The 26,918-nt window shown below is 36.9% G+C and overlaps 1 protein-coding gene across 1 annotated transcript; it reads right to left on the bottom strand.

Moving 5' to 3' along the window:
* Window positions 1–556: 556 nt before the first annotated feature.
* On the bottom strand, window positions 557–6,632 carry cmklr2 (chemerin chemokine-like receptor 2). Its single transcript, XM_065293174.2, has 3 exons — window positions 6,554–6,632; window positions 5,220–5,304; window positions 557–3,044 (listed from the first exon to the last, which is right to left on the bottom strand). The coding sequence occupies exon 3, from the start codon at window positions 3,041–3,043 to the stop codon at window positions 1,976–1,978; it is 1,068 nt and encodes a 355-aa protein (XP_065149246.1). The 5' UTR covers window position 3,044; window positions 5,220–5,304; window positions 6,554–6,632; the 3' UTR covers window positions 557–1,975.
* Window positions 6,633–26,918: the final 20,286 nt, after the last annotated feature.

Here is a 26,918-nt window from a genome sequence, read left to right on the forward strand (position 1 = left end):
TGTTATGTCAAGTGGCAGGTCATCCATAAACACACTTTTCCTTATGCTCATTATGTACATTGTTGTACACATCGCTTTAATCTTGTTTTAAGCTATGCTGCAAAAGTATGTAAACAAGTAAATGCATCCTCGGAAACACTGAATTGTGTGAATGTATACTGCCCTACAAAGGCTAAGTGCAGTAAATACGCAAACACTGAAATCGAGAAAAATACCCTAAAAGTTTTTTATACTAGCCAGTCAAACATGTTACTGCAATTTTGGCACACACGTTTTCATTCTGAAATGGGACAAAATTGAACCAGGAGACTTTGTCACAAGACACAACAGATCTCACAAAGCCCATTTCAACCCCTATCTCAATTTTGACCAAATGCGTAGTTACTGCACTTTGACTTTGTAGGGCAGTATAGATTAATGACCGAAAGCCATGGTATGACGTAACTTGTGGGAATTCAAAGTTTAATTGAATCCAGGGCAGCAGTGCTTTGAATTGTAATGATGGGTTGACACAAGATTAGACTCAAAATTGGTCTGAGATATCATGACATCACTCGGTGCAATCTTAGTAACAATTGCTGAGTATCATGAAATCTGCAGGGGTCGAACTAAACTTGAAGCAGACTTTCTTTTGCAACAATTGCAAGCAAAGTTTTTCTTTAATAACATTTGGAAAATTGGTTAAAAGACAACAATCCCAAGCCATATACCACAAAGACTGCATTCATACACTGTGTAGAACAAGTGTTCATATAAAATACACTCAAAAAATAGCCTGTTGGTTTAACTAATACGCTAGGGTACTGTACTAACAAGTAAAAATTAAGTTCACTCAACTTAATTTGTCATGTTAAAAATTCAATTTGTGTTGAGCCAAGTAACTTTAAATGCTTTTGTTCAACATTTTTTACCATATGTAATAAATGTTGCTGACAGGAAGCACAAGTAAGTTTACTGCATGAGTATTTCCACATGATTACTCAATAAGTAAAAGTGCATACATGCCAAAATGGTATAAACTTGCTCAACGTGAACATAAGTGAAACACACTTGAGTCATGTGCAATTATGCACTTATATTAAAGTAGTGTGAACTTAAATATAAGTGCATAACTGCATATGACTTAATTTTTTTAAGTTCACAGTTCTCAAATATATGTGTTTTAAAACTTAAATGGTTTAATGCAACCAGTTTCCTTAAATGGTTTGAGATAACTTTTAGGATTTACAGTGACATCAAACAATAACATGTCCTCATAACTCTCAACTTGCTCAAAACACTCAATTTATCCTAACACAAATGGATTAAGTAAACTGAGCAAGTTGTCAATCGTCTTAACTGAGTTTGAGTGGTTTAAGTAATATCAAAAAATTACCTATTTATGTCAGTATTATGCATTAAAATTGCCTTTGAATAAAAAAACTCATTTTGAGCAAGTTTTTAAATGAACCCAAGACCTGACGGAAAACATGACGTACACAAATGGGACAGCACTTGCCTCCTGATAAAGGACACTTTCTGCTTCATCGTCTACCTCACAAGCTCTCGTGGGAAAGTGATTACAATAAAAGTGATGGAGATCTGAGGCATGGGTGGAATGAGGTGTTGGGTCAACAAATCACTGAGCTGAAAAACTGACAGCCTTGATGGCTTCACGCATAAGAAATGAACATGAGGAATTCACAGTATAACTAGGTTTATTATTTCAATTGACAAAGCAAGTAAATAAACTTTTGTTTAAAATAAAGCTAATATATTGTTTGTCTGCTGTAGAAATGTTCTGACAGTAAAGTACATGTATTCCCTTATAAAAGAACTATATATCCTATTTGATTTATTAATTGTATGTATTACATATAAAATCAGATCAAATCTGGTGTATGTTTGTGTGAAGAATAATACATTACAAAACCTTTGCTCCCTTAACCAATGTAAAGTTATTCCAGTTAAGTTTAAAGTGACACATGTAATTCTGTCAGACCAATGAGTTTGCAGAAGGTTCTTCAGGTGAACGGCTTGGCGGCGACGAATCGACCTCTGTAGCAGAAAATGACTGACTGAGTTCTCTCAGCGAGGTCTTAGTGAAGTTCAGACACGACCTCTGCACAAGCTTTCGGACCTTCTTGGTTAGCAGCACATAGAGGATGGGGTTGACACAGCTGTTGAAGAAGGCCAGGCTGGTGGCAAGAGGAAAACCCACCCTTAGTACCGAGTGCAGGTAGCTGGTGTGGTGCATGCTCAGTTCCATCAGACTGAAGGTGTGAAACGGGACCCAACAGAGGAAAAACGCCAGAATCACAGCAGAGACGGTTCGTGAGAAACTGGAGAAGCGCACCGAATTGGACCGGCGCATCTTACAGGCCAGCAGCACGCCGCTAACGGTGATGGCAGTGAATGGAAGAAGGAAACCGACAGCTGTACGCACAGACACGATGGCGATGTGTCTCATCGCCACGATGTGCCCGTTCGAATCGTGAAAGTTATTGAAACACACTGTTTTTTTGTTATGTACGATCGTATCCCGGAATATTAGAGCCGGACAGCTTAAGCAGCACGACACGATCCAAATCAGCGCGCACGCCCACCAGGCCCGACGGAGGGTGCGGAACTTGTGCGACCAGCTCGGGTGGACCAGCGAGATGTAGCGATCCAAACTGAGGACGGTGAGAAAAAGCACGCTGGCGTACATGTTCATTGTGCAGATGAACGAGTTCAGCTTGCACATGGTCTTCCCAAAAAGCCAATGAAAGTCTCGTAGCACATAGTCGATAGAGAACGGCAGAAAAAGCACGAACACGAAGTCGGCTATGGCCAGATTCTGAAGCCAAATGCTGTTCACGGTCCTCTTGCTTTTGAAGGCGGTCACCCAGATAACCAATCCATTCCCAATGAGACCCAGAGTAAAGGCCAGACTGTAGATGATCACCGATGCAATATGAAGACCTTCTCGTTGACTGTACCCTTCAGATTTGGGTTCTTCAACATAATAATCCAAGTATTCATATGTGGCATTTCCATAATCCATGTCTTCTTGGTTCAACATCCTGTGGTCAAATGATATAACAAAATTAGATTTTTGAGTTTTCTTTGCGATGAGATAAAACTTCTGCTTGTGAAGATAACATGTTAAAAAAAATTCTGTTTGCAAGCTGCTTTTTGGCAACACTTTATGTTAGGTGACTTTGCACTTATGTAAGAACAATTGTGACCCTGGATCACAAAACCGTCATAACGGTAATTTAAAAAAAATACATTAAAGGGACACTTTTTTTAAAATATGCTAATTTTCCAGCTCCCCTAGGGTTAAACATTTGATTCTTACCATTCAGCTGATCTCTGTGTCTGGCACTACCACTTTTAGCATAGCAATGATATTACGTAGTGCACAAAAATAGTCCCCATGGTATTGAAAGATAAGGGGACTATTTTCGGCTGCTGCGTAATATCATTGCGCCCCCTGCAGCCATGTTACAGCAGCAAAGTCCTTGATTATTACACCAGAATGAGAGTATAGTTCCTAGCCATATCTGCCTAGAAAATTGCAACTTAATTTTCCGTCAGTCTTAGTAACACGATGTAACTACAGAAGAGTCAAGTTTTAAATAGGTAAAAAAAATCCAAACTCTTTTGTTATTTTTAGGCACAATGATCTAATCTAATCAGATTCAATGGATTGTGCTACGCTATGCTAAAAGTGCTAGCGCCAGATCCGGAGATCAGATGAATGGATTCCAAAACTGTAAGAATCAAATGAAGAGTTTTGTTGCAAAACAAGAGAACTCCGTTTTTTTATTTTTCAGAAATATCGTTTTTTTTGGTTTGTCCAATTAATATCAATTCAACTTCAGTTGGTTTGTTTTGATTTAAACCTTCATAACTTAAAAAATACAGCCAAGTAGCACCATAGAACAAAATGATAACATAATAATAAACATGTTTTGACAAAAATGTTAAAAACGGAGTTATTTCGTTTTGCAACGAAAGTCTTCAAATGTTTAACTCTAGGGGAGCTGGAAAATGAGCATATTTTCCAAAAAAAGGGGAGTTACCCTTTAAGATTATACACTGAATAAATAAGCCATCCATTGATGTATGGTGTGTTAGGAAAGGACGATATTTGGCCCAAATGCAACTATTCGAAAATCTGGAATCTGAGGGTGCAAAAACAGCAAAATATTGAGAAACCACATTTAAAGTTGTCCAAATGAAGTCCTTAGCAACTACACCCACTCACAAAAATAAAGTTTTGATATATTTATGGTAGGAAATTTACAAAATATCGTCATGCAACATAATCTTAACATCTTATCTTAATGACATAAAAGAAAAATGTATCATTTTGACCCATAGAATGTATCTTTGGCTTTTGCTACAAATATACCCATGCAACTTATGAATGGTTTTGTGGTCCACATTCACAAATGTATACAGATATTTTAAATATTGTGTACATGCATGTACTAACAACATTTAAAGTAACTGCATGTTATAATACTGTTGACCTACACTGAACGAAACTCCCCCGCCAGCGTTTATAAAAAAGTTGCCATAATTTTTTTGTGCCTTCCAGAAAATGTTCTTCTATAAATATAACATACAATATATCAAATGAAAGAATAGACCCTCTGCTTTTAAACAAACAAACAAAAAACGAAAGAAAATACATTTTTTATACTATCTTTATTTGTTCTCTTTTATCACCTCTTCAAAAATAAATTTTTTGAAACAAAAAGCTGAGATAGTTTCATTTTTTGTAAAGGACTTTTGTAAGAGATCAGATTCAGAGCGATAATCAAAACATAACACAGAGTTTTTATTCTTTTTAAATCAGTGGATGCGTCAATGTTTTATAAATTAGGTAAGAGCGACACCTAGTGGATAAAAACTGAATTATAGATTACCGTAAAAACTTGTCTGTGGCAGAGAAGCGTTTTCTCTTAATTGGCGAGCTAACTCGTCAATGGTGGGGAAAGAGTTAATATAAAGTGGGAACTGTTTTTGTTTTTTGTAGCTCCTTACTTGTTGAAGTTAATATATCAATAAAAAAATTATACTCCCCTATTTTCTAAATGTCACTTAGGCATAAACAGATCTCAATGTATATATGGAAATATTAAACAGCATATTATAACCACAATTTCTCTAAACTGCCATAAACTGATCCCAGATTCCGAAGTGGTCAGTGCAAACTCTGTTGAAAGAAATACAGGATGAATCACCTGACAGGGTGGTGCTCACAGACTTCAGCTAAACTGAAAGATTTGTGAAATATCACTTTTCCTTGTTACTGTTCCTGGTGCAGACCTAAAATGGCAGAAAAAGAGAAAGAGCAGTGAGGATATGAGCCAAACCCGGGACGCACACACACACACACACACACACACACACACACACAAACACACATACACATTTTTGTCCCTTTACCACATCATGCCTGAGTTTAATGTTTTTGTGCTTTCGGGAGGTCGTTTGTCTCTGTGGTCAGACTGCCAGTTTGCTTCAGAGGGCTTTTGTAATTCAGCTCTGTCACTAAACTCAAACCCCTCTGACTCAACAGGAATGTAGCACTCCAAGATCTTTCCAAATGTGCTTCCAAACTGAATTAATGTGAAATGAGGATGGGGAGATGGGCAATGGGGAAGACACTGGAAGTGTGAAATGTTAGAATGCTATAACTAGTTAGGTGCATGCTTGTTAACTTGTATCAGTTATAGCCTATATTGTGATGATGAGGCTATATTATATATATATATATGCACTTAATGAAACATTAGCAATATGGAAAGAGATATTTTCATACAATCTTACAAATAAAGGCTTCAGTAATCATTTAAAAGATGGCCTGATGTAATATAAAACGAATGGTCCCATTTTATATTAGGTGCCTTAGTACTAATTTTACAAATAGTTGGTACCAATCTACCCTGAACAACGCGTTAGTATGTATATATGAAATGCTTTATTTGACAGTATTAAAGAGAAGTAGTGGTTTAAAAAAAGCTTTGTAAACATAAACTCATTACTTAAGTTTTTCACAACGTGCATTGTTGCAAAGCCGCTTTATAGAAAATATTTTCGCAGAGAAAAGAGAGAGAGAGAGAAAGATTTCATGAAAAACCGTAAAAGCTAAGTTAACTCAAAGCATGAATGATTGTTTTATTCATATTTTGGTCTTTTCGATCCGGAATGTACATCAAAAAACTTATTTTGATACATAGTCATCAAGGAGATTACAACAATAAACGTTAAATTATGCAGTAATAACATACCCGGGTCTCTAAAGACCTGAAGTAAAGCGTGAACCTAAAACTGTACGTTACTGAATGTAGGCTAACTGTTACCATACTGCACACAAAATACAACAGCAAATACTAAACACTTATCAGTTCAACTATCATGCTTGTTAAAGTCATCTGAAGAGCACCATCTGAGCAGTATAAATTATGACTAACAACGCAGATAACGGATTACAAACTCGAAACATTTCAGGATAAACGAGACAAACAAATCTTACATTCATAACTACATAACTGTAGAAGAGATCTGAGCTTACCTCGTCTGTCGCGCGATCAAACACCAAATGTCTTTTCCACAGCTGAGAGAAAGTTGTTATAACCCGCCGTCTCTCTCTCTCTCTCTCTCTCTCTCTCTCTCTCTCTCTCTCTCTCTCTCTCTCTCTCTCTCTGAGACACGTACAGTATTGCCAAGCCAAAGCATGGCCATTATATGAGCATTATACAATATAGTGGTTATAATACAAGACAATTTATAAATAAATAAATAATTACAGACAAATAACCATAAAGTAAATAAATACATAAATGTAAAACATTATAAGAAACATCTATGTTAAATCTGACTTTAGTTTTGTACATTGTCTGACTCTCTGTCTCTGTCTCTCTCTCTATCTCTCTCTTTCTCTTTCTGTGAGCACAATAAACAAAGTCTCTTCTCTTCCGACTGCCATCTCTGATTGTGATGTCCTTTTTCGTGGCCAGACAATGATCACTGTATTTGTCTGTTTCAGTTTATGATCTTTCACACAGTTCAGGTATTCTTCTGTTTAGTTGTAAAGTTCCATCTTCCTTTGTGATTTTGTAACATCTTTGTAGTAGGCGATGTAATCTGGTCAAGCCAGAATGAGCTGTCGCCTTGCTGCTTTGGATCATCATGAGTTGTGAAAGGGCACAGTATTTGTGTGATAAAGGTCAACTAGTCAGTGTGAGCTTGTGCGGTAAAATAAACCTCACTCCCAACCATGGCTATGGGTCATAGCCTTTAGCTTCCTTGTTAGAGCGCCTGACTCCCATGCTGGACTGGTTTAAGACACTTTAAAACCTTAAAATAAATAACACTTCTGTAAACATTGAAACATTTTGTATATTTAGTTTTATATTTAGTTTGTTTGCCATGACACACAAAATGCCTCTCCTATAATAATTACACCAAAACACAAAATAAATTGACCGATATGTTAATTAGATTAATTCGCTGTAATCAACATCTTTGGAGTAGATCCAAATTCAGCCTTTTATCTAGTGATCTTGGTCCCAGTTCTCAACAGCGACCGTAAACGTCTTGCATTTGTTATGAATTCAAATTCAAATACTGCGCCACCAGAAAGCTTTACGACACATCGCTTTACAGCAGTGATATTCAACGCTCACTGGCTCTTTGTGATAGATTTGCGACATTGCCATCTTGCAGTCGATGTACTTTTGAAATTTGAAATGTGTGCCTTCACAGAGAGATTAAGCTGGATTCATGTTTTTGTGGATTTTATAACTTTAATTCATCATTTACTCCAGAGAGGACCGTGGCTGCAGCACATCGGCATTTTTTTCTTTCAGGATTTCTAATTTAGTTTATTTAAGTTCGAGCAAGATTTATCTTGTACAGATGTTATTTTGTACAGATGTTTGTCTTCCATATGTTTCCATTTTGAATGGCCACTTCTTCCTGTTTTGATCTAAAGAGAGCCTCCCAGTGATTGCAGAAGTTGCTTGCATTTATTGACTCCTCTGTTTCATTAAATAATTCTTCTGTATGTTGTTCCTTTTTTTGTTTTGTTTTTTATTCTTTTAGAGCTTGATGATATTGATGGTGTACTTTATTTTGTGTTTTTATTTGAAAGCTTTCGTACTGTTGCTCGGATATTTTACACTTACTATCAAAGCCTATCCAGTGCAGCCAGATATATGCCTATATATTTTATTTTGTGAATAGGACTTCAATATGAATCTGTTCAATAATAGGTCGGTTTTCCATTGCACTTTGATCCTTTTCTTTGCTGTTTTTTGTCCGCTTGTAGGATTGTTGTCCCCATCTGATTTGTGAAAAATTCAGATGGGGATGTGTTTGTTTTATTTATGAACCACAGGCTTATATTGATTATTCAGGGTATTAAGCTATTGTAACTGTTGAAATAAAATATGTCTAACTAGTCCTACTTGCACCCGCCCTGAGCGAGATTTGAACCGCTCTGGCATGAGGTTTACTTTTACTGCACAGCTCTCACTGACCAGCTGGCCTCCATTACAGAAACGTAATAAAACAATCACAGAACCTGAACTGTACATACCAAAATGCATTCCTTTTTAATGCTTTGCACCAGACATGCAAAACACTTGTTTAGAATCTAAATATTTTATAGAAACCTTCAATGCACAAAGACGTCAGACTAAGAAAATAGTGTGGTTGATGACAGACTTTTAACCACTTTCTGACCTTTTTGCTTTCCTGTGTTATCATGTTATCATCATGTAACGTGTGTCCCTGTGTTCATTTGTATATGTTTGATTCATATGTCTCTGCACTGTAAAACCTAACAGTTAACTTAACCCTTATGTGTTGTTGGGGCCATTTTTGGCCATTTTTGCAATTTTTTTGTCTTAATTTGGCCACAACTTTCTCCGTGTTTCAGCAAATGGAATGATTTTTGGTGACAAATCTTGTATTTACACATATTTTAAGAAAATGCTTTGAAATTTTTCAAAAACTTAACAATATACCGTGGGCAAATTTACTACCCTTACGTGTTGTTAGCGGCCAAAAAAGGCCACTAAATTAAACTGCTGTAAAAATTTATCGGATGAAATTTTTTTCACATTTTTTTTGCATAAATCTGTTAATCAACCTCAGTACTGATCAAAACTACCAAATGTTTGCAAAAATTCCATGATTTTAACTCTTTCATTGCCAAGTTTATAAGTAGTGTCACTGATTTGGGGAAAAAAACACACAAAATGACAGATTTTCAATATAAAACGTGACTGTGGACTGGATTTTCTTTTACCTTTTTTACAGTCTTGGGCATGCCAAAGATTGGTAAAACATTGGCTTTGATGCATGTTTAGTTTTTGTGCAGCATCAGATTAAATTTTTTTCTCCCTCATTTATTGTTTGTGGCCATTTTTTCCCCATTGACTTCCATTATAACAACATTTTTTGATTGCTGAGCCATGACACCTTATTACCATGCATTCTTGATTCTTTGTGCCTTTTCCTTTTGCAAAGAGGTAAAATTTGTCATTTTTACTATTGATCACCATGTGGCACCATTAACCCTTTAGTAGCCTGTGCAAAAAAACAGAGCATAGATTCTGGTCTGTACATTGAGTTATATGGACTATAAAACCATTGTGTGTGTACGATTGTGTGTGTACGAGTGTGTGTGTACGAGTGTGTGTGTGTACGAGTGTGTGTGTGTGTGTGTGTGTGTGTGTGTGTGTGTGTGTGTGTGTGTGTGTGTGTGTGTGTAGGGTTAGTGTTAGTATTGAGGAGAGAGCACCTCCCTCGCGCACCAGTTAGTGCTGCACTGGTGAGAGGGATTTAGTCTCCTGTAGCTGTCCCTCTAGACACAAATCCACAGACACCAGCAGGCACCAGCAGCTCAGGAGTGAAGAGGGGAACATGCAAGTGGTGTACAGAACCAAAAAAAGAACAGTCAGCATTTGTATCCGTTGTGGTAGACACACTTGCAGAGAGCACCAAGTAATATGCTGCAAGTCCTGCTAAAAAGACTGAACACACACACGTACACATATACACACCAAAAAATTAGTTTGATTGTTTAGTTCTCCATCCATCCTCTACTCTTGCTTCATTGTTCAGTTTATTTGAAGTGTTTTTGCATTTTGGTTCATAATAAATGTTGTTAATAAATCTGATGAAGAGAAGATTTTTTACAGATTTTTCCACACAGACGCACACACATGCAAGCACGCACGCACGCACGCACGCACGCACGCACGCACACACACACACACACACACACACACACACACACACACACACACACACACACACACATACACACACACACACACACACACACACACACACTCTCTCTCTCTCTCTCTCTCTCTAATATGCTGTTATAGTCCATATAACTTAATGTACAATCCAGAATTCATGCTCTTTTTTTTGCACAGGCTACTAAAGGGTTAATTGTGCCACATGGTGATCAACAGTAAAAATGACAAATTTTACCTCTTTGCAAAAACTAAAACCACAAAGAATCAAAAATGCATGGTAATAAGGTGTCATGGCTCTGCAATCAAAAAATGTTGTTATAATGGAAGTCAATGGGGAAAAAATGGCCACAAACAATAAATGAGGGAGAAAAAAATTTAATCTGACCAATTTTTGGCATGCCCAAGACTGTGAAAAGGGTGAAAAAAAATTCAGTCCACAATCACTTTTTATATTGAAAATCAGTGATTTTGTGTTTTTTTTTTCTCAAATCAGTGGCATCACTTATGAGCTTGGCAATTAAAGAGTTAAAATCATGAAATTTTTGGAAAAATTTGGTAGTTTTGATCAGTTCTGAGGTTGATTAACAGATTTATGCAAAAAAAATTGAAAAAAATATTAATCTGATACATTTTTACAGCCGTTTAATTTAGTGGCCTTTTTTGGCCGCTAACAACACGAAAGGGTAGTGAATTGGAACAAGGCACAAGGGTTAACTCAAACCATTTAAGTTAACCGGTTGTATTAGACCATTTAAGTTTTAAAACACATAAATTTAACTATGTGAACTTGAGTCATGTGCATTATGCACTTATATTTAAGTAGTGTAAACTTAAATATAAGTGCATAACTGCATATGACTCAATTTGTTTAAGTTCACAGTACTCAAATGTATGTGTTTTAAAACTACTGCAACCGGTTTACTTAAATGGTTTGAGTTGAGTTTACTTTTAGGTTTTACAGTGTGTGTATTCGGTGTTTTACTTGTGTACCCTTGTTTTCAGTTGTATCTTCTCCCTGTGTTGATTAGTGTCTCCGCCCCCTTGTTTGTGTCCATGGCTACTCATTGTTCTCATGCATAGATATGTACACTAGTGCTGCGTCCGAAATCGAATCTCATTCATACCATAGATATGTATAAAGGCTAGATGTCTTACCGCCGAGTCCATAACGGCATCACCTGGCGGCCATCTTACCACAGGGCGCTCGCTAACTCGTAGCATTGAGTTTAATGGTGCAGGTACTTTTAAATGACCATAACTTGCTCAATTTTCTACCGATTTTCAAACGGTTTGTTTTTTTACAAACGTTATTAACGTGGCTATAATTCTGGATGCTTTAACATGTTTCATGATTTTTTTATTTATTTTATTATTAATTAAGCAAGTTATGGTCATTTAAAAGTACCTGCATCATTAAAACTCAATGCTACGAGTGAGCGAGCACCCTGTGGTAAGATGGCCGCCAAAATGTGGACGTTCCACTCAATTGGCCAGCAGCGCGGACGAGACATCTAGGCTTTATACATATCTATGATTCATATTACCAGGATTCGTACAATACAGTACCTACTGTTTTAACGGCAAGTAAGTAGGTACTTCATCTTATTCAGTACCTACTGTACAGTATGCGGTTTCGGACGCAGCCTAGATGTCGCCTTGGCTACGGCAGTTCATTGGAACGAATGCGTTAAACAGAGCCGCCATCTTGAAACAGGGGAGCCCCGCATCAGCGTCATTGTAGGCAATGGTGTAACGTAAATAAAATCACCATAAATCGTCATGAACTTGATTTTCTTGGTTTTCTTTTGGTCAGACATGTATTTAGCATTGAGTCCAGAATTTTTTTATTTTTGATATTATAAAAATCTACTTTTTCTAACTATAAAGCATAGTGCTAGTAGGCCTAACATCCATACGCAGCACAAAAGTCCGGCATCGTCCATGAATTCGAAATACAGGCGGAGATAGCAGCTTTACCTAGCTACTTCCTATGACAAGGCCCCTGTTCCAAGATGGCAGGTTTTGACGCATGCTTATATCTAGTGTATATATCTATGGTTCTCATGCTCTCCCCTTGTTTGTTGTCATAGTTACTGATTGTTTCCAGTTTGTCATTGGTGCTTATCATGTATATATTTCACACTATGTTTGTCGATTGTTAGAGATGTTACATGTTGGTTCTCCTGAGTTTCCACGTGTTCATATACCTTACTGTTTACCTTACTGTCTTAGCTTTATTAAATGGATTAAACTGCATTTGGATCCACCTTCCATCTCGTTGCTTCTCCGTAACAATTCTCAATGGTGATATTTCTTGGATTTGTTTTGTGATGATCCTGTAAAATATGATAATATGCTGCTAGCAATCATTTTCATTTATTATTTGGCTGTTTTTGCACTGAAATAGACTATTGGTGCTTGACGACATTTGGAAAATCATGGCATGGATTTATAAAGGATCATGACATTACCTAGATGCGCTGCCACCTATCGTCACAGGAGCGGAAGCGCTGACAGTAATACTCCATTCCTGATTTTACTGTTGTTTGCAGTATTGCGTGGCACAGTTTTAACTTATATTAAATTATCTTTATTTAAGGCAGTTTATCTGGCTTTTTGATGACCATTAAAGGGGACATAGAATGAAAAAACATTTTTACCTTGTCTTTGTTGAATAATGGTAGTCCACCCGCATTCACAAACATACAAAAAGTGCTAGACATGCTAAACATTCTCATAGAAATTCCTCTTTTAGAAATGTCAGCTAGAAAACGGCCCAATCTGAAAAACTGATGCTTATGACATCACAGGCATCTCACTGCCCCTCCACTTTAAAATAATTGGCTACATTTTTTGAGTGGCAGCAAAGTCAGCCAATCAGTAATGAGATTGCAAGCTAAGCCAGAAGGGGGAGCCAAATAGGTGCAAAACCACTTGTTTAAAATCCCCCACCCTAATAGAGCTATCTGAGAGAGGTTTTTAGGAAGCTTTTAAGGCATTACAGACCCCCCCCCCAAAAAAAAAACGTTTGTCTACATGTCACACCCCGTTCAATCATTCTATGTCACCTTTAATCATGGAAGGGTATAAAAAGGTAGGGTTTTAAAGCCCAGAGTGGGGGGATAATCCCCCAATCCCCCCAGCAAATCACATCCTGGTTGTTTCATTGTTTTGAGTTTGTTTTAGGTATAGTGTAATTTTACAATGGTCTGACAGAGGTGTTTGAGGACTGACTGTAAATGCTTTGAGATATACAGTGCTGATACCCAGAAAAGAATTATAGGTGTAACAGCCAAAAGAGTCCCCCCAAATCTACTGTTCACTATATACAGGCCCAGTGATTGACAGAGCTCCATAGGAGACTTTTCCCACTCCTGTGGTGGTGTGAGGGCAAATGGCCCCTGGTGTTTGTTGTTTACAGTTCTGGGATTTAGATCACCACATTACCTTTTGTCTGGAAATGGCAGATCTTGTCTTGTAGGATGTAGGTGTCATCACTGTAATGGGTGGATTCGGCTGGGGGTATATACTGTATGCAGCACACAAGAATAAGTGATGGATTGTGGAGACAATATCTTTTGGATTTTTAACAAAATGTAAAATTTTCCAGCTTTAATAGATTTGATGGAGTCTGGGAGTTGTGCTATGTACCGTATAAGCATTCTGCCTGAGCTTCTGCTCTGAGTCACCCCTTTCAGTTTGGTTGATGGTGAAAGTATTGAATTATCTTTGTATAAACCATTTAACTTTATTTTAAAAGTATCATGGTGTGATGTAGTGAACACTGTGGCTTGGCCTACACGAAACATCCGCATGAAACCCCTGTGATCTGAACACAGCCTGTCCTCTGGTAATAAAGAGGCAAGCAGGCATCTGTCCAGGGAAGGAAAGGGCTCCGTAAATGTCATTGCTCAATGCACCGGACTCGAAAGCTGTTGCCAGTACTTCCCTAGATCCTCCGCAGGGAAATAATAACAGGATATCCTGGAATTTCATTATGTCAGGGACATACAATTAAGAGGACACATAACCATTAATCTAAAAATCATTAGGCTCCTGAAATGTTTTATTTTTAAAAGTATAAAATGCATTGCGTCCATGGAATTGTCCGCATAAACCACATATGCCAATGTGTTTGTGTGTGTGTGTGTGTGTGTGTGTGCGTGCGTGCGTGCGTGCGCGCGCGCGCGTGCGTGTGCGTGTGTGTGTGTGTGTGTGTGTGTGTTTGTGTTTATTGCAATACGATACATATTGTGATATACTGCATTGCTTGTTTGTATCAAAAATATATAATATGTGTTGTAAAATACAGCTGAAAATACAACTTGTTGTACCACCTGGTTTATTTGCTATGTGTATTACATTATATTGACAATTTGGCAGACAAGTAAAAATCGAACCCATTCCAATTTATTGGCATCATTTAGCTTTCCATGTCTAAAGACAACAGTGGATGCAGTTCATTTTTCCCGGAACAGCACGAATTGCCAATGGGTTTATGTTGTTCCCTGGCTGCATTTCTGAGAGGATTACTTTACAAACAATGCTTAGTTTGACGCTGGATTTGCCACTTGTTTACAACTGATGGAGATGTCCCAACTTTTAAAGACCCTGTTAAGGAGTCGCAACCACATGTGTAAGTAAATCAAAATCTCACGTGTTTTGTTTGCAACCGGCACATACGTGCATGTAAAGTAAACAACATGACAAACAGCAAACAATTTCCACCTCACCCTGCTGAAAAAACCAGCATACCAGCAAGACCAGCATATGTTGTGTTTTGGTGCTGGTTTGCTAGTGAACACCAGCTAAACCAGCATCAAACCAGCATCAGCACCAGCTAAACCAGCAACAAACCAGCATTAGCACCAGCATCCCATGCTGGTCATACCAGCATATGTTGTGTTTTGGTACTGGTATGCTGTGACCACCAGCTAAACCAGCATAGACCAGCATAATTCCCATGCTGGTCCATGCTGGTTTGATGCTGTTTTTTTCAGCAGGGCAGTTGGCATTGTATTGCGCTTACAACATTTACACATTTTAAACGTGCAAATTCTGAAAAAACCTATTAAGATTTACGTCACATTTCTTTTTTTAAATAGCGGGAAACAAACAAGGATAAATTACCAGATAGAGACATCCTGCTGTAATCGTTGCTGCTGTTGTTCCTGTTGATAAATGACTGACTCAGTCTCAAATTCTGAATCATAATGTAAGGCTGTAGATGAAAAAAATAGTTTTTTTAAAGTTTAATATCCATTAATGTCACAGCTGTTAGATTAGTATCCAATAGCTGGGCGTACTCGTAACTCTTTAGCTCCGCCCACCGTACGCATTAAATGTTCGTCTTTTAATATTCTGACAACATGAAAGACACTTTGGACTTATAAAGGATGAAATACTACTCTATAGGTAACCAAAGCCCTATTCGGACGGGATTAGTTTTACAGGGGGACCTCTGAGAAAATCGTGCTTCCCAGAGGTCGTCTGTGTTTTTAATCCTGTCCGAATCGGCCATGTCTGTGTTTTTTTTCTTACGGCCTCCGTAAGAATTCCAGAGCAATTTACCTACTGTTTTTCGCCAAATTCAGAGATTCTCTGAGAAATTTAATCCTGTCTGGATGCAAATGTCTGTGTTTGCCCGCCATATCTTTGAAAACGCGGTTCCTTTCGTGTTTTGGCCAACGTGATCTGCCGTAAGGTCTTACTAATGCGCGTATATTGTATTTTCTGAGTCCCATTCATTCAGATATGGATGTTTTTTCGCATTCGGCAAAATAAAATTATTAAATCAAGACGAGCTGAATATCAAACACTGTTAAGACTAAACACTGTAATATCATTAACGTTATAAGAAACTCATTCAAAGTTGTTCAACTCCGGAATGGTAATGTTAATGAATAAAGATAATAAATTGTTATTAATCATTATTTCTTCATTTCTTTGGGTTTATTATAAGCAGACAGTTTTATAAAACACGTAGGCCAACATAACTTTAGTAGGATTTGTATATTTTATTTTGATTTGTTAAAATTAAATTAATAAATTACATGTTCTGTCATAATTTTACATTTAAAGCAAAATATTAAACATTACAAACACACATATCCAGAGCACGGGCTCTTCTGCAACGCCCAAATGAAGAAACAGACTCTCCCATCTCTGGAATAGCCTGCATCATTTTAATCCCGTCCGAATCGGTACATAAAATCACAGACGTCCTGGGGGACACGTTGAAACTCAAACGTTGTTTGGAAAACTAATCCCGTCTGAATAGTGCTCAAGATTAATATTAGATTGGCAAAATGGGGTGTGTGTTATGTGAGCTTTTACATTAACCACTTAGAACCTGAAGCAAAAGTAGGTCATTTTCACAAATTTGGTGTAACACAATGTGCTATTATCAAGTTTAACCCTATTCGATTTATTGGGTTAATGACAGCTGCAGGTTATTACATTACTGTCACTTTAAGACTAAATGCATGTGGGAGACGATACACATCCGATTCTTTCACAGCTGTCTGCGTTAACATAAGACATACCCTGCTGAAAAAACCAGCATCAAACCAGCATGGACCAGCATGGGAATAATGCTGGTCTATGCTAGTTTAGCTGGTGGTCACAGCATACCAGCACCAAAACACAACATATGCTGGTATGACCAGCATGGGATGCTGGTGCTAATGCTGGTTTAGCTGGTGCTAATGCTGGTTTGTTGCTGGTTTAGCTGGTGCTAATGCTGGTGCTGGTTTGATGCTGGTTTAGCTGGTGTTCACTAACAAACCAGCACCAAAACACAACATATGCTGGTCTTGCTGGTATGCTGTTTTTTTCAGCAGGGAAAACAATTGTGTTTACAAGAATATTTGTGAAGACTGTGTGGTATGTGTTCGGTCAAGCTCAGGGAGACACAAAATGCACACTCTGATAACTGTGTGCGGCTGTGTGCACAGAACATAGCTTGCGAGTACAGAAATCTACTCTAAATTATACCGCTACAGTAATGTTGAAGCTCTGTAGTAGCAATCCTTGACAAGGATATTTGACTTTAGCGGGCCAAAAATGTTTTTCTTGTGTATGGAAAGTGGCCTGCAGGACACCTATTGTGGAACTCTGCTCCAGGGCCGGCCCTGGGCATAGGCGGAATAGGCAAATGCTAAGGGCGCCGCTGACCCCTTGGGCCCCTTGGACCCCGTGCGCCCAAATTATTTTTTTTTTTATATAAACATTTTACTATAAATATTTAATTCTGCACAAGAAAACAGCAGTTATTAATGAATTATTAGTAGCATAGTATCTCGGAAGATCGTGCTTGTTAAATAGCTCTATACTGCACTGAAGCGGCAGTTTAAAATATAAACCCAGAATTCAGCGAACGTCAAGACAAAGAAAACGGAAACAACAATCAGACCGAGATGCAGAATTTACATAATGTTACACAAATCATGTTTAAATTTCAATGTTTCTGGACAGAAATACCAACTTGTTCACTTTGTTTGGTATTAATAAGTGCTGGCCGCGGTGCTGAAGAGGCGCTCGGACGGAGTACTGGTGGCACATGCACAGATATTTACGTGCAAGCCATTGGAAACTATTATTCGTTATTATATAATTATTATTCGTTACTTTCACTTAAGAAGAGTTCTGCACTTTTTATTTCAACATTTCTCTTTATATAAATTCTATTTTGTACTTAAATCTATAATTTCGTTACTAACCCAACGAACTCATCTGCGCTTTCCGATAGGTTGCACGTAATGGGAAAAGTATAGCTTTCTTCCACTTGAGAAGAGTTGTGCATTTTTAAACTTTAAAAAAAAAATATCTCTTTAACAAAAAAAATTTTTTCTTCTATTTAAAATCTATAGTTTCGTTATTTTACTAACCCAACTAATGACTCGTCCGCTTTCCAATAGATTATGCAATATCTGTGCATAAGTGCCACCAGTACTCCGTCAGAGCGGGTCTTGGTCTTCAGCACCGCGGGGAGCAGCCAGCACTCCAATGCGCAGCTTATTAATACCAAACAAAGTGAACAAGTTGGTATTTCAGTCCAGAAACATTGAAATTTAAACATGGTCCGTGTAACTTTATGTAAATCCCGCGTCTCGGTCTGATTGTTGTTTCCGCTTTGTTGTTCTTGACGTTCGCTAAATTCTGGGTTTGTATTTTAAACTGCCGCTTCAGTGCAGTACATAGCCACAGTATGCGTGCGTGCGTGTTTGTTTGTGTGTGTTTCCAAAATATTTTCAAAATAAAGAAAAACGACAAAGCTGTGCAGTTTGTTTCTGTATAAGTTTATGAGCAAAATGATTGGAACACAATTGTGATTCTGTGATTCTAAAGGGCACCAGGTGAAATCTTGCCTAGGGCAGCAAATTGGCCAGGGCCGGCCCTGCTCTGCTCTATAATGAATTGATACTAAGGGTGGAATATTGATACACTACTGTAAAAATATGAGTGCAAAACATTATTTTTTGCACTTTAATTTTGTTTCAAATGTGTTTACATTCATTGCAAAATCATTGCACCTACAAGCCTGTTAAGTCCACTGCATCAGTTCAGCAACACATATGTCAGGGTCCTATTCATAGATTTGAGTTCTTTCTTCAATATTGTGGTCTCATCCAAGCTCATCCCCAAGCTTACTGATCTCAGCATCAGCCCTTCTCAATTTGCAACTGGACGCTGCACTTTCTAATTATAAAGTCTGTTAGGGTTAACAACCACAACTCATCCTGAACACTGGATTACCACAGGGCTTTGTCCTGAGCCCAGTCCTTTACTCCCAATTCACCCATGACTGCATATCTATGCATGGATCCATCTCCATAATCAAGAAAGCAGAAAACTCCATGATTATGGGCGTCACGAACCACAAAATTAAGTTTAAATTATTTGGACACTAAATGAGGCATGTGGAATGGATTTGAGGAAGCAGAAGCATGGATGTCAAGGCTGTAGCAAAAATGTGTAATGGAGTATAATTTATTAGGGCATTCCTCTAGAGAAATGGATTTGACTGACAGCGCTCTGACACGTGAACAGACATATGCGCTAATTTGGAAAAAAGTAAGTTGGTCCAATATCATTGGTCTTAAAAAGTGTGCGTCTTGTCCCACCCACATATAATGGTCTGACGCCCATGACCATGTTGGATGGTCTGATTAGTGGCGATGATGAAACGGCCTACAATGAGGAGGTTCAGCACCTGGTGTTCCCAACAGTAGTCTTGCTCTAAACACCTAGAAAATTGTGAAGAATTAGTTGTAGACCACCAATGTATGGAACGGACCACACTTACATCTTTACTGATGTGGATGATGTTGAGTGTGTGACCAGTTTTACACCAGTTCCTGGGTGTCCATATCTCAGGCTACATAAGTGCGTTTTCGTTTTAACACTGTTTAAAAATGAAAATGATCCTCCTCAGCTTTCAGAAGAGATGTCAGTCCACACTACTGATAGATCTGAGTAGAAACATACATTTGTGTTCTATTTCATCTATTACATTATTGCATTTATAGTTAATTTAATTATGTATATCTTGTCATTTATTTCATTATTTTATAATTCACTTTTATTTTTATTATTCTTTTATATTATATTCATTTTTTGTATCTAGTTATTCTACATTACTTTCTTAATGTTGTTTAATCTTATGTTGGTACTGTATTATCTTTAAATGCTGATATGAGTCTCCAATGGTCTCCATCTCAAGGTTTTTTATAAACATCACAAGTATGTTGTGAATAGTAAATTTCCACTGTGTTTAGTATAATACCATCTGCTAAATCTCTTTCTAGTCTGATAAAGTCAGCCGCAGAGGCGGACACTAGTTTCTACATAAACGTACATTTTTAAGTATTTGTAATTTATCAGTGTTTATCTTTGGAAAACATACATTCCAAAGCATATTATCATAATTTTTACTCCACTACATTTCATAATTTCAAGTTTTTGGTTTATATTTAATATTTAAGTACATTTAACATCTAGTACTTTTGTACTTTTACTCAAGAAAAGTACACAATTTTTATGTAATTAGGTATTAAATACATTTTAATAATTGTATACATTTGATTTGAATACATCGAATACACAGTATACTTTAGAATGTAGTGAACATTTTTTAGTAAAGTAAAGTAAATTTTTTTCCAAGACAAACACTCTGATAAAGAACAGATGCTTGGAAAATACTCAAGTACTGTCCGCCTCTGGTCAGCCGAGCCGTCAGACTATCGACGAAGCTAAACTGAGCATTGAACCCAACTAAGATTAATCAATGAATCATCTTTATGATATATCTGCATTGTGTCTTAACTCATAATAGAGTTAACATTTTGAGTCATTATACCCTGACATGAAAGAGATCTAATGAGCTCGATCTAAGTTGGATCTGTGGTATCTTTGCTTTTGGACATACATGTACAGTAGCCATAGTTGGATCTATCACTACTTTTCCACCAAGGGTCCTCCAAGCAACTCTGTCCCATGCCAGTCTCTCCAACTGCCCCCAGGTGTAGCCTGCCCTCTTGCAGTCTACATCCAGGTCGCGGCGCCAGGTGTTCCTTGGCCTGCCTTGCTTCCTTTTACCCAGAAGTTCTCTAGCTGGTTGAAGGCTGCTCTTGCTTTGACGATTCTGACTTTCTCTTCAACATCTGTACCTCATTGTTTGTCAATGATACTTCCAAGGTAGGTGAAGTTATTTACTTCCTCCAACGCTTCTCCAAGGCTGATGGGTGCTACAGTTTTGGTGTTTTCCCTCTGTGGATGTTCAAGCTGTGCTGAGTTTGCTGCAACTGCTGTGGTCTTATTTTGCATTTGCGGAAAGTAACGCCAGGTCGTCTGTAAAATCCAGGTCCAGCTGTTTCCACAGTGTCCACTGTGTCTTGTTCTGCTGCACTGATGTTGAGGTTTTTATCACCCAGTCAATTGCAAGCAGGAACAGGGACAGCAAGCATCCTTGTCTCACCCCTGTTCTCACTTGTAAGGCGTTTGTGAGGTGTTGACCGTGGACTATTTTGCAACTCATTCCTTATGATCTTCTCCGGAACTCCATAGTGTCTCAGCAGCTTCCACAGTGTTCCTCTGTCCACGCTGTCAAACGCCTTCTCATAGTCGATAAGGTTGGGACGACTTCCAATCCATGGGGACACTACTGGAAAGAGATCAAATATGCAGAATATGATGAAAATTCAAACAATGATTTTTCTGAAGACCAGTGGACAGTACAATGAGTCAGATCAAACAAGAGACTCATCACACAGTATCAAGAACTTTTATCAAACTTTTTTTGTTAATTCAGTTATTTTTCTGTGTTTTGGGCTATATGTAAACATCTGTTACATGAAATAATATATTCACGGCACGTGCGTCCAATGAAAATGTGCAAAAATTATTTTGTGTAATAATGTGGGGCCCTCATGGCACCTATGTGGGAAAAATAATTTGAAATACATCTTTATACATTTAAAATCTTGAAATAAAAACTTTTGGTTGATTGTCACTTTTATACAAAGAGCAAATAATATAACAGATATGATTTGATCAGTATAAAACATTTTAAATAAAAAAGGCATTATTTTTGACATTTAATTGTGATATTTATAATGTTTACCTGGCTATGAATTTATCAATTATTAATTTTATTTTAATTTGCACAGCTGAGAATGAGGGAAATTAAGAAATGTCATAAAGTTCATCAGTTGTTAGTGTGTTAAAGAAATGTTTCAAATATTCTGGAAGGAGTCTGATTAGTGGAGTCAGGTGTTTCATATAAGGAGACTTGATTATGACCTGCTCACTGCTACAACACATTACGCTTGACAAAGTAGTCCTGAGGGGTATTTCATAAAACTTGCTTGGAAAAGCGAGGATTAAAGTTACAAACCTGACTTGAATTAACCTAACAAATGAGGCGAGGCAAAAGCGGTTTCAACAAAAGTAAATGAAGTTTACCCAATCCAACTAATTTGATCCAGATTTCCCTGGTTCAAGATAATTGCATGTGCACGCTATTCTTGAGCAGCCCTAGAGGTCGAGTGTGGATCAAAGTTAAAGAGAAAGCGGTAATTTGTAAAAATGTATGAAGAATTTACTAATGACTGAAAATTATAATACTGCTGCAATAAACAAACACAGAAAATAGATGAAAAGTCCTTATGGATTAAATCCTTTCATGCAGCAACTAAATAAAAATCTATTTTCATATTTAATATAATAGTGGTAAATAAATTCAAATAAAATGTCAAAGAGTCAGCTGTAATATCATTGCATTTACAGTTCAGTGTTAGTGGAAGTCTAGTTAAGCAACAACTGAGGCTTAGCCTGACAGCCTGCCCCAGACCAGGTTAGTTTCCAAGCATAAGTTTCCAAAGTAACCGGGGTTGAACTAGTTCAAGTTTGTTTTAAGAAACAAAATCCACCGGCAATAAGCCAGACTTAACAAAATAAGTCTGGCTTATTTTGAAATCTAGTTTTATGAAATAGCCCTCTGCTTCCAATGTTTTTAATTGTGATTTTTTTTTTCACATAATATAAACTCATATTTTATATAATCTTTGCTAAAATAGGTGGACTTCTAAAATTACAACTATGAAGATGATAAACATTTAAACTACAAGAATTCCCACCAGGCGCAAAGATACAGTTTCTACCGGAGCAGCAGGAGTCTCTCACAACTGTTACACTTGTAATTTATTCTGAGTTGTGTTTTTAGAAAATGTAACACTACGGTGCAAGTTCACGGACTGCACAGCGATGAATCAAAGCAAACGTGCAAGGACATTTAATATGTGTGTGTCTTGATGCTTTGGAAGTTCTTCATTAAACTGTTGACCAAAGATTAATTGATGATCAGAATTAAGACCATCTCCAGAACAGTGAGCAATATTTGTGTTGTTTTGAGTCTCAAGCATTTTAAGAGTTTGCCTTCTTTCAATGCTTATTTTAAGTGTTTAATACGGTGGCCCTGAAGTGCAAACCACAACAACAAATTACTAAACAACAACAACAAATTAAAAAACGACACAACAAATTAAAAAACACTACAGCAAATAAAAAAAACACTACAACAAATTTAAAAACACCACAACAAATAAAAAAACACTATACAGTAAATTAAAAAACCATTACAGCAAATTAAAAAACACTACAACTAAATAAAAAACAAATACAAAATAAAAAAACAACAGCAAGTTAAAAAAACACTACAACAAATTAAAAACACAACTACACATTAAAAAACACTACAACAAAATAAAAAAACATAACAAAATAAAAAACCATAACAAAATAAAAAACACAACAGCAAGTTAAAAAAACACTACAACAAATAAAAAAACACTACAACAAAATAAAAAACACTACAACAAAATAAAAAAAGAATAATTTCCGGTTCAAAAGCCGAACTGCAGTGTCGTCCAATCAGCGATCTCTCATGTTGCCCACTGGTACCTACCTCTTCCGGTAGGTTAATGTAGTTGTGTTTTTTTATTTGTAGTTGTGTTTTTTATTTGTAGTTGTGTTTTTAATTTGTTGTTGTGTTTTTAAATTTGTAGTTGTGTTTTTTAATTTGTTGTAGTGTTTTTTATTTTGTAGTTGTTTTTTATTTTGTTGTAGTGTTTTTTAATTTGTTGTAGTGTTTTTTTTTAACTTGCTGTTGTGTTTTTTATTTTGTTATGTTTTTTTTATTTTGTTGTAGTGTTTTTAAATTTGTTGTAGTGTTTTTTTAACTTGCTGTAGTGTTTTTTTTATTTGTTGTTGTTTTTTAATTTGTTGCAGTGTTTTTTAATTTGTTGTGCTGTTTTTTAATTTGTTGTTGATGTTTAGTAATTTGTTGTTGTGGTTTGCACTTCAGGGCCACCGTAGTTTTAAATGATGTAAAATCACAATTACTCGCATTAGCAGTTTTTAAATGTTAATTGATTATTTTAGCCTTGAAAGTGTTAGAAATTGACAATAAAGTATTCTGATATATTGAACCTACTTCATGTTTTGTGATGTTATAGATGAATGAACTGTTGAATAATATTGCTGAAAACTGATATTTACCAAACTGAAATTTTGTTGCTTTTATCGGTTATCAATTTTAAACAAATATATTTAAGTAAATTACAATTAAGCATTAAAAGTATAATTATTACTTCGTAAGGGACCAGTCCAGTACCCATTAAAACCCATATTGGGGCCTGGTAAATAACATGTGGGCTTTATTAGGTGGGGGGAAAATGGGCCCTATGTGTGTGGCCCCACATAAGCCATACTCAGTTTCTATATCAAATTCATGTGGGCTAACCCAGGGGGGCCATAGTGGAGCCCATGAACAAACCTATATAGGGGCCACATAGGAATCCCATATTGGGCCCACATGGGCCACACCTTGCAATGTTGGCTGGGATGTTGTACTGGGGTCGAGAAAATAAGAAAAACAACATTACATCAAACTTAACATTGCCAAAGTACTGGTCATATCCTCAGATATCTTAACAACTTGCAAACAACCAGTAAATAATAACATTGCAACTTCCTAGCCATGCCCAAGCAACCATAGAGCACCCTAGAAACCCAATAGACTTAAAATAAAAACGGATCAGATGCATATTTTGGGATCACATCCAGGAGACATGAGGGTGGCCTTTAAAAAGGGTTAGTGGGGAACCCTGGGTCCTGTAGGGCCACTGTCCTGCAGAGTTTAGTTCCAACCCTAACCAAACACACCTGAATTTAATTTCCAAGTAATCCTGAAGACTTGAATTAGATTTTCAGGTGTATTTAATTAGGGATGGAACTAAACTCTGCAGGACAATGGCCCTCCAGGACCAGGGTTCCCCACCCCTAATTAAACCCAACACTGTAAAAAAATTCTGTAGAAATTACAATGTTATTGCAGCTGGGTTGCCGGTAATTTACTGTATATTTAAATTCATGTTAAATTCATGTTTAAAGTTAAATAAATTTTAAATATTAAAAAAATTAAGTCTTTAAATTTAATAAGTGTTTATCTTTACAGAATAAAACTATACAATAACAGCCTCATGCAAAGCATTCTGGGAACGAGAAATCATCATCAACCTTGTTCTGTTTTTTGCTTTAGATTTTGTTTCCCAGAATGTTTTGCTTGAATCTGTTTTTTCGTTTTACTCTGTAAAGACAAAGACTTGTAAATGCTTAATGTTCATTTAACTTTGAACAAAATGTTGCCAGTAAATAACATAAATTTAAATCTACGGTAAGTTACCAGCAACCTGGCTGCAATAACATTTTAAAAGATTTTTTTACAGTGAACGGCACAGTTTGTCTATATTCCATATCCTTTACGAAAATTAACCATGGTTTTACTACAGTTAAAAAAACATGGTTACTGTAAAACCATGGTAACCACAAAATAACCGTGGTTTTGACAACCATGGTTTTCAAAAACCATAGTTAAACCATGGTTAGTGTAGTTAAACCATGGTTTTGCTTATAGTAATCAATACACCAAATAAACATGGCTACTTTACCACAAAAAACATGGTTATTTTTTGTAAAGGTTTTACTATATTACCCAATATTTTTAGTATAATATAGAACTGTTCTATATTCCTTCATGTTTAAAACGTTGCAATCCTAACCGGGTCTTATGTCTCTGTTAAACCGATATAAAAGTCATAGGGGAGAGTGGGGTAAAGTGAGACATCGGGTAAAGTGAGACACCCCCTGTATCTAGGCAACGGAACACATTTGTGGTCCTATGACTATTATGTTTTTAAGCCCCTCAAATTTCCCCTTGGCCATGAAGGACAGGACCTCATGCTGCTGTGGTTAGCATGTTTTTTTCACAAAAATATATTTTTTGCTTGTAAAAGTAAATTTTCTTGCTGTCAACTTAATCAACTGTTGTGCCAAAGCAAATTGATTCAGGTAGAAAAACTTATATCACACATTTTTATGAACTACCAACATATAAAACCTTGTGTTGATGCTAGCTGAAGATTAGCCTGAATTTCCAAGAGAGAGAGTTTTTTTCCAAAATGTGGTGGTGGGGTAAAGTGAGACAAATGCTGTGGGGTAAAGTGAGACATGAGGCACAAGTTCAGTTTAGTCTAAAACATATTTTAATGTAAAATTACATTACATATGTTTTATTTTTAATGTTATAAACATTGCAGAAAAACAATTATGCCTAGTCAATACACCAGGAAGACAGCCTGGGGAAAAACACCCCTTGAGGAGATGGAGAGTGCAGCTGCTTAGGTCAAGGAAGGAAAGAAGTCTCTAATGCTACGTACACACCAAACGCGAGGCATCATGGTACTGTGGGTTCACACCAGACACAAGTTCAACAATTTGCGCAAGTAGATTACATACAAAGTCAATGCAAATACACGATCAGACACATCCTCGCGTTTGGCGATGCGAATGACGTGATATGGGTGGCGCGTTTGCCACGAAAACATGCGCTATTCGCCCCAAACACGTCTTCGCCCAATTTGAAAATATTCAATTCGAGCAAAAAAATTCGCATTACACAATGTTAAATCCTGCGAGTAATCTAGATCAAAAAGTAACGCGATGCCCTGCATTTGGTATGTACGTAGCATTACTCACTCTAGATTACTCATGGGATTTAACATTGTGTCATGCTAATTTTTCGCTCAAGATAAATATTTTCAA

Source organism: Paramisgurnus dabryanus, chromosome 15 (genome assembly GCF_030506205.2).
Source record: "Paramisgurnus dabryanus chromosome 15, PD_genome_1.1, whole genome shotgun sequence".
Taxonomy (NCBI): domain Eukaryota; kingdom Metazoa; phylum Chordata; class Actinopteri; order Cypriniformes; family Cobitidae; genus Paramisgurnus; species Paramisgurnus dabryanus.